This window comes from Quercus suber, unplaced genomic scaffold (assembly GCF_002906115.3).
Source record: "Quercus suber isolate HL8 unplaced genomic scaffold, Cork oak 2.0 scaffold_443, whole genome shotgun sequence".
Classification (NCBI taxonomy): domain Eukaryota; kingdom Viridiplantae; phylum Streptophyta; class Magnoliopsida; order Fagales; family Fagaceae; genus Quercus; species Quercus suber.
The window spans coordinates 386,882-395,694 of record NW_027069894.1 but is presented as its reverse complement, the minus strand read 5'-3'; the positions used below and the strand labels follow the sequence as shown (position 1 = coordinate 395,694).

Sequence of the window (8,813 nt, the reverse complement as noted above, 5' to 3'; positions counted from 1 at the left end):
AAAAAAAAAAAAAAAAAAAAAAAAAAAAAAAAAAAAAAAAAAAAAAAAAAAAAAAAAACAAAAACAAAAACAAAAAAAAAAGAAAAAGAAAAAGGAAAATCATTACATTTACAATACAAATCAACATCACAATTCCTTCACACTATTCACCTAAAAAGAAAATACCAATACAAAAAATTTGCTATTGACTCTAAAGCCAATTTTTGGCAAAATTGCACTAACCTTGCTCAATGGAAGCATTGATATTATTGCTATTATTGCCTTTGTGATTATTGATAAGAGGAATTTTTAATTGGAAAAATAAAAGAAGTTGTTGATCTCCAAAGACCCGTCAGCTCTATTATGCATATTGAAGACATCACGCATAATTCACCCTAGCTCTGGTACTCTAGAGTTATGAACAAGAGAATTATCTAACTTAACCGTCGGAGGGTATTTGGCCGGTACCACACCGGTACTCCTCTTAAGGTCTTCAGCTTTTGTGTTGTGCAGGTTCTTATTAGGAGCACGTGAGGACCGTGTAGCTTACTGACGATTTTTCGGGATCATCAGTTGGTGCCATCTGTGGGAAACGTTTTGTTACGATCCATAAGCCATACTATAGTTTCCCGGACAAAAGAGTTGCATGGTGCTCACTCGCTCGATGGCAACCACTAATGACGTTCGAGAAGAGGAACCACCCACGACCGCCCTCGAGAGACAAGTTCAACTCTCGTTGTTGCCGTGGAATGCCTCACCAAACAAAACCACGACTTAGAAGAATAGCTGCGCCAGAAGAATGCAACACTGAATAACCAAAGAGATGATCAAGAAGGAACCAGCGTTGAAAGAAGGAACCAGGAAGGACCTGAAGGTAGCAACGCCCCAGGCCGACAAGAACAACATGATACCAACTGTCCCTTCAGCTTAGATACAGCACCCTTTTACATGGTCGCAGAGATGCAGATGATGAAGGAAAGGATGGACCTTATGATGAATGCCCTCAAAGGACGGGTGTCTAGCGACCTCGACGATTTGGTCCACTAAACCGATTCACCTTTCACCACCTCTGTCAACTCCTTCCCCCTTCCATCAAAGTTTCATATGCCACAGGTGGAAAACTACGACAGAAACAAAGACCCTTTAGACCATTTGGAGTCATTCACGACCCTGATGCACCTTCAGGGGGTACCCGACGAGATCATGTGCAGAGCTTTCCCCACTACGCTGAAGGGTCCTGCAAGGATATGGTTTAGCAGGCTAACGCTTAACTCCATTAGTACTTTCAAGGAGCTAAGCGCCTAGTTTGCTTCGCACTTCATCGGGGGACATAGGTATAAGAAGTCTACAGCATGCTTGATAAGCATCAAGCAGCGGGAAGATGAAACACTAAGGTCTTACATAGCACGCTTTAACAAAGAGGCGCTTTTAATCGATGAAGCTGACGATAAGATACTTATAGCTGCTTTCACAAATGGCCTGCGAAAGGGTAGGTTCCTATTTTCACTATACAAGAACGACTCGAAGACTATGTCGGACGTACTTTACAGGGTAACCAAGTACATGAATGCTGAAGACGCGCTTCTAACTCGAGAGAAGAGAGAAAGGCAGGAGGATACATGACAACATAGAGGGTAGAAGATGGCAAGAACTATAGACGCTAGACGAATAGAAGCTACACCACCCATGGAACACCAAGCACCTATGGAAGTACTACCAATAAAAAGGATGGCATAAAGAGCAGCACCCCCTTTTTTCTAGTTTACCTTAGTGAATTTTAGCTATGCTCTTCAGTTTTTCTATTTTAGTTTATGCTACAATAACTCTTTTAAAGTCCAAAGGGAAGGTCTTTGTTTTCTTTTTAAGAATTACTTTTTCTTTGAATGTATGGTTTATTATAATAAGAGGAGTTTATTTAGACATGGCCAAAGTCTCCTACAGGTGAAAAGTCACTACGCTAAGTCACCTACAGGTAGACGCATGGCCAAAGTTGCCTATGGGTGGATGGTCACTATGCTAAGCAACCTACGGGTAGACGTGTGGCCAAAGTCGCCTACGGGTGAACAGTCACTACGTTAAATCACCTACGGGTAGACGCATGACTGAAGTCGACTATGGGTGGATGATCACCATACTAAGTCGCCTACAAGTAGACGATCAAAAAGGTGACGAGGCACCAAAATTTAGTCACCTCAATTAGTCCACGACCCCAAGTGGACGACTCACAAGGTGATGAGGTACCAACACTTAGTCACCTTAACAAGTCCACAAAGTGGAGGAATCCAAGTCTACAAAGTAGACGACCCTAATATTAAGTCTACAAGATGGACAATTTCATCCCAGGAGGAAGAAAAAATTATAAAGTCCATAAAATGGACACAAAGTGGACAACTATGTGTTATTAAGTCCACAAGCTAGATGACCTTATTAAGTTCATAAAGTGGACAACCCTATTAAATCCATAAAGTAGACGACATTGATGAGTCCAAAGTGGACGACCTCACCCTAAGAGAATGAAAAATTATTGAGTCCACAAAGTGGATGAGTTTATCATTGAGTCTACTGGTAAGTCCATAAAGTGGACGAATTTATTACCAAGTCTACAAAGTAGACGAGTTAATATAAATCCACAAACTTGACCAAAGTCTACAAAGCAAATCAGCCTAAGTCCACAAAGCGGATGACCCCTAAAAAAGGAATGAACTTATCCACAAAGTGAACGAATGTATGACTTGTTCCATAAGTAGACAAGTCCATCAAGTAAAAGCAAGTTGATGCCATTATCCACAAATGGACGGATTCATGAACAAATCCACCAGTCCACAAAAAGGACGCGTTCAAAGAAGAAGATGGTTTGAAACTGTTAAAGAAGACGTGTGTAAAAGACACCTTAAGTGGATGGATTCTCCTTAAATTACCAAGTACGAATGTATCCTAACATACATACAAACGCCAAGGATAGACACACATGCCAAATAAAAAGTAACGGGCGTAAAATACTACAAATAAAATGATGTTTTTACAAGCAAAAGCCCAAAAATAAGCAAGCGTCAAATATTGTCTGAAATTAGCTTACGTTTACAATAAAGAAAGAAAAAAGCTTAAATTCATGAAGCCAGGGGGTCTTGAGGCTTTTCATCACCTTTTGGAAGAAGGGCCTAGACGCCTGGAGCAGAAGGGTCTTCAGCATGAGGGTTTGCCGATGAAGTCAAAGGGATAACGGGCTAGTCCACAACAGGTTGGGCAAGGATGACGCTATCATCTTTTAGGTCTGCCACGGACTTGGTAAGATCGTCACCTTCCTCAAAAATAGTATCACCCACGAGTGTTGACTGTAGAGGCTCGTCTAGAAATGGAACCAATCAGTTCGCGCCATGTGCTTAAGCATTTAATAAAGGTGGCTCGAGGCATCACACATGAGTGACCTTTCTGACGATGTTAACTCCATAACTCGTCAGCTAAAGCTGATGAGGTTATGAAGTGGGGGGCAACTGATAAGAGGAATTTTTAATTGGAAAAATAAAAGAAGTTGTTGATCTCCAAAGACCTGTCAGCTCTATTATGCAAACTGAAGACATCACGCATAATTCACCCCAGCTCTGGTACTCTAGAGTTATGAACAAGAGAATTCTCTAACTTGACCGTCGGAGGGTATTTGGTCGGTACCACACCAGTACTCCTTTTAAGGTCTTCAGCTTTTGTGTTATGCAGGTTCTTGTCAGGAGCACGTAAGGACCGTGTGGCTTACTGATGATTTTTCAGCATCATCAATTATCAATATAGTTTACTGTTAGCCCTCTTGACCTCTCCAAGTGCTTGGAATGGAGAATGCGAGTGTTAAAGTCATAATATCCTTTGCCAACCATGTGACAGAGATAAATGATTGGTACATGCTCTATGATCCAATGACATGATCCTTGCTCAAGTTACAAATTTTCTTCAAAATCTTTGTGCATATCCCAAAATTCAATGCTTTTGAGGCTTCTTACATGTTTGATTCCAAAGGGTACTTCCTTCAACTACAGATTGGGCCCAATCAAAAGCTTTTCAAAAAGGGACAATGCTCCTTCATTTATAATCAATGAATTCAATTTATCCAAGTGCCTAAGCCAGAGTAATCTGAGTTTTGGAAACCCTCCTATCTCAAATTGCATTTGCTCTCCATTGTATGCCTGATTAAAGATTCTGAGCTCCATTAAATTTGGCAGATTTTGGAAGGCTTTCATAGGATCATCACTTAACCTTGACCAACAAATTAGTAATCTACTTAGATGTTGAAGTTTTGGAATCCAGTTAGGTAATTGCTCCAACCACCCCTGTATGTAGAGGCGTTGGAGAAATTGAGGTGGAGATGAAATAGATTGCAAATCTAATATCTCGTCTTTGCTTATTGAGGTTACATCTAGAGATTCAAGGTGGTTCATCTTTTCAATAGAGGTACACAAAGCCCTTCCGGTTTCTCTTGTAAGATTTTTCATGCCTAGCTTCCTCAATTGTCTCAAGCTTTCCAACTCGGTAATAAGATCAATTGCCCCTTCATGATTCGCCTCCACATGATACAATTTTTGCAAGTCCTTTAAGCACCCAATACCCTTTTGTAACTTTACACCTTTTTCTTGAGTCAAACTGAAATCTATTTTGAAGTCACGATTGTAGGCTATGAAATGTCGCAACTTACATAGATTGTTGATCTCAATTGGTATTTCATAAACATGGGATTGCTTCAGATCTAGAGTCTCTAGATTTTGCAACTTTCCTATAAATTTTGGAAGCAATTTTACTTTGGTATTTTTCAAACTTAAATACCTTAAGTGAAATAAGCTTCCCACATCTTCTGGAATGAAATCCAATGGAGCATCTTCAAAATCCATTACTTTCAAAAGTTTGAAATTAGCAAAAAAATCACACATAAATGACTTTGGCAATTCATCAAGATTGAACAATAAAAGTGAAAAAATGTGGGGGGTCCTTAAATAGCTTCAATACACTATATGAAACTCTATTTACTGCCATACGACGAGTTAGTCCCTTAAAGTTGGACTCTTGTTTTGACAAAACATGAACAAAACTCAAACCCTTCATCTTTTGGAGGACGATCTCACGGAAGAGATCATGGAGTCGGCATAGTCTAACTTTTCCATCAAATTTGACCCTTGTTACTTGAACCAAGCTTCTATGGATTAGTTCAGTCAAATATTCTCGTCCAACCTCTTCTAATGTTTTACCCTCAATTTCTTTCACAAAGCCTTCAGCTATCCATTGTCGAATAAACTTTATGCAATTAATATAGTAGTCCTTTGGATACATACTAAGATATAAGAAGCAAGACTTAAGGTTGTATGGCAGGTCTTCAAAACTTAGGGATAGAATTTTGTTGACAGCTGAAAGATGTGGATTTCTTTGCAACTCAATGCCAAGGCTATTTTGCAAGTTTTGCAATTCCAAGATAGTTTTGTCTTTGGTTGACAAAAGACCACCTATAGCAACAATTGCTAATGGTAATCCTTCACACTTATCCACAAGCTCATGAGACAATTTCTCCAACACTTGGGGACAATGTCCTCCAAAATCAAATTGGAACCCCCTTTTGCAGAAAAGCTCCCATGGTTCATTGGGGGTTAATGGTTGCAACTCGTAAACATGAATAGGTGAAGATTTTCTGCAAAAATTAGCAACCTCCCAATTATGCGTTGTGATTGCAATTCTACCACCCAAATGATTATCAAGTAAAGCATGTTTTATATCATCCCAAAAATCTTTTCCATACCTCATCAAATACAACCACATACCTCTTTTGCCGTAAATAGTCTCTTAATATATTGATCAATGACTGTTCGTCCATTGTGTCAATTCCTGGCAATGGGAACTCCTTTCTGGCCTCACAAAATTGCTTTATTATGCTCTTTAGTAGGTCTTCTATGTTGTAAGATTGAGAGACTAAGATCCAAGCATGGCACTCAAAGTGTCCTCTTACTATTTGGCGGTCATAGACTTTTTTGACAAGAGTAGTCTTGCCTAGTCCCCCCATACCGACTACTGAAACCACAATACGATGAAACGGTCCTTCTACCAACCAGTTAATCAATTTATCTCTAGGAGCTTCAATGCCCACAACATCTGCATCCTCAAGATAAAGGGAATCCTTTTGAGGGTCATTCCACCTAACATTCTGTGCACCACTGCTTGATCCTTGACTAGTTGATTTGAAGCTATACTTTTCACTTCTTTCCTTAATTTTCTGCACTATGATTTGATCTCCTGAATTTCACTGGCTATATTGTGATGGTGTTTTAATGATTTTGGTAAGCGAATGATTTTATGGAGGAAACCAGTGAAGCCACGTTGATGAGATTGTTGTGCCATGTGAAGCAAGTACCGCTCAATTGCAACTTCTATGTGAAAAGCTGCTTCTCTTACTTGTTTGACCCAGGTTTTGATACCCTTGCTCATTTCTTCTTCAGCTACTGCCCTTGCATCTGCATCCTTGAGGAAAGAATGAATGCTCTCCAATTCATCTTTGATTTCAGCTACTTCTCCATGGATGCCTTGTAATAATGTTGCTTTTTGGGTCAGTAATGGGATCAATTTGTCTATGAGAAATAATACCGCAGTTTCTGCCATATCGTGTCTCTTCTTAACAATTTAATCGTTTGGTTTTTCTCTTTGAAGAATCGTTAACTGTGATCGGGCTTATAGTTTAGATCTTGTACTTCAAAGTTTAACTACACCAACTAACTGTCAACACCTTGAGATCATTTCTAGCTATAAACGCTGGGCTTGGAATTAGGGGATTGTCTTTGGTCTATTGAAAAGTTTTGGGTGGTATTTTTTTTGTGTTAAGTCTGGAAGAAAACTTTCATGTTTTTGAATGGGTTGAATATACAACCTCAAGAATGAGGAGGGAAGGTTGAAAATACAAGCAGGTTTGGAAGCTGTTCAGTTGACTAGATCAAGTTCCAAAATAGAATATTGACCGAGCTGTATGTTTGGTAATTTGCCACTAGTTCATGAATTGTTTAATGCATAGGGCAACTACTCCATTTGTGTTTTTCCTCAAGTGTGGGTATTCTATAGTAATATGTCTTCAGCAATACACATGTGCCGTGTAGGATTCTTGCTAGAGGTTACATTTACAGGGCCAAAGTCATCTTGTCGTGTGGGAATTGTCTAGGATGGGTATTGTTATTTTCTTATAAAAATTCCAAATCAAACAAGGAGCTAAGTGTCTCAGACTTGGTCTTATGGGCATTACTTGAACAGATAATACCTTCTCGCAAGTTGCAAAATTGCAAGTTGCATTAGAATTTATGCTTATACTATGACTAATATAAGAAAAGAAGATAATAATTTAAAAAATTTCTTAGGAATGTTAAAAAATTATCACATGGTTGCAAATAACAGAATCATATGCCACTCAATACTTTTTTTTTTTTTGTGGGAATGTGGATTCCTTTTAAAAAGGTGAGTATCAACATTCCCACGCATAGATAAAATTACATTTTGTATAAACTGACAACTTTACCTATTTTTCCCACCCATTAACTTATAGAAATAATTTTTTTTTAATTATAATTATAGAGGACAAAGTTTAGCTATAAAATTGGTTGTAGCCTAAAACTACAATCTTACTTAATAAAATAAATATTACTATATATTTTGAAAATCAATTCGTTGAATTGTATGTTTTTGTGTCAATCATATATTATTTATTATATGATCTATAAGCTTATATTTTATGCATAATTTTAAACTACAAAAACTTGTAATTTATACAATTTATTGATGACATAACTACTAATTTTTAATTTTCTAGAAATTTTACAAGCATGGAGAATATAAAAGAAGATGCAATTCAATAGTAGATTTGTCCAAATTCACCTCCAATAAAAAGATATAAAGTAACCAATTTTGTCGCCAAACTTTGTCCAATTATAAATTAACAATTTGAATAATTTTTTTTTTTCATCATGCATGTCATTTAAAAAATGTTATATTACAATTTCATTGAATTTTATATGATTTATAGTTTGTATTTTGCTTCTCATAATTTAATTGGAGGATAATTTTAAAAAAGCACCCTTGGCATATTGTATTTACAAATCAAATGGTATTTTAGAAAAAACAAATAATTCTGATAAGATTCTTAGAAATAAACCAAATATAAGCATTTCATATTCTCAGGATTCCTTTATTAGATTCCAAATCAAACCAAACATATAGATAGTTACATTCTCAGAAATTTGCATTGCTAAACAAATGAGGCATGAACATAATTCTAAATCATTGTTGATTTTTCACAATCAGAAAAAATTTGTAATATTTCACAATAGCTTTCCAAGAGGCTTGACCAAATTTGTTACCTATGATTTCTTTTGCAAGCAACAAAGAATGATCCACAAGTTAAACTTGGTGTGTACGATATTTTTTACAAATTGGATTGACCAATGGATTTAAATGAGATTTTAGTAATACTGACATCATTTATGAAGTTTCATGTCTGTAATTCAAACACCACTCCCCCCCCCCCCCCCCACCAACTATCTACTTCCCCAAAAAAAATTGGAGTCACACTAACATTGTTTTTTATTACTCTTATTTTCATTACTATTTAATGAAATATTGAAATTGCTAGCCATTTTTTGTGCATCTAGCGACCCTAGATGTGGTTAATTGCTCGAATGAGCCCTTTGGTGAGAAAAATTAAGTTTTAAAAATCACCCATAAAACAAATTCAATAATCATCAATTCTTTTCAAGCATATAATAGTGAACCTCTGTTGTGCTGCATAACTTGAGTCTTTTTGTTTCAACCAAAGTTTAGTATACCAAAACCAA

General features: G+C 37.1%; 1 protein-coding gene across 1 annotated transcript; it reads right to left on the bottom strand.

Moving 5' to 3' along the window:
- Nucleotides 1–4,908: 4,908 nt before the first annotated feature.
- Nucleotides 4,909–6,600, bottom strand: LOC112024224 (disease resistance protein RPM1-like). The gene is made up of 3 exons (XM_024056867.1): nucleotides 6,309–6,600; nucleotides 5,769–6,237; nucleotides 4,909–5,638 (listed from the first exon to the last, which is right to left on the bottom strand). Exons 1-3 carry the CDS (start codon nucleotides 6,598–6,600, stop codon nucleotides 4,909–4,911), a joined length of 1,491 nt encoding a protein of 496 aa, XP_023912635.1.
- Nucleotides 6,601–8,813: the final 2,213 nt, after the last annotated feature.

What these genes read in the sequence shown, in the direction of transcription:
- LOC112024224 (XM_024056867.1), bottom strand. Translation starts at nt 6,600, where the DNA reads ATGGCAGAAACTGCGGTATTATTTCTCATAGACAAATTGATCCCATTA. An exon ending in TCATCAACGTGGCTTCACTG is followed by an intron (nt 6,238 to 6,308) that starts GTTTCCTCCATA and finishes AGTGAAATTCAG; the next exon opens with GAGATCAAATCATAGTGCAG. An exon ending in GACTATTTACGGCAAAAGAG is followed by an intron (nt 5,639 to 5,768) that starts GTATGTGGTTGT and finishes TAATTTTTGCAG; the next exon opens with AAAATCTTCACCTATTCATG.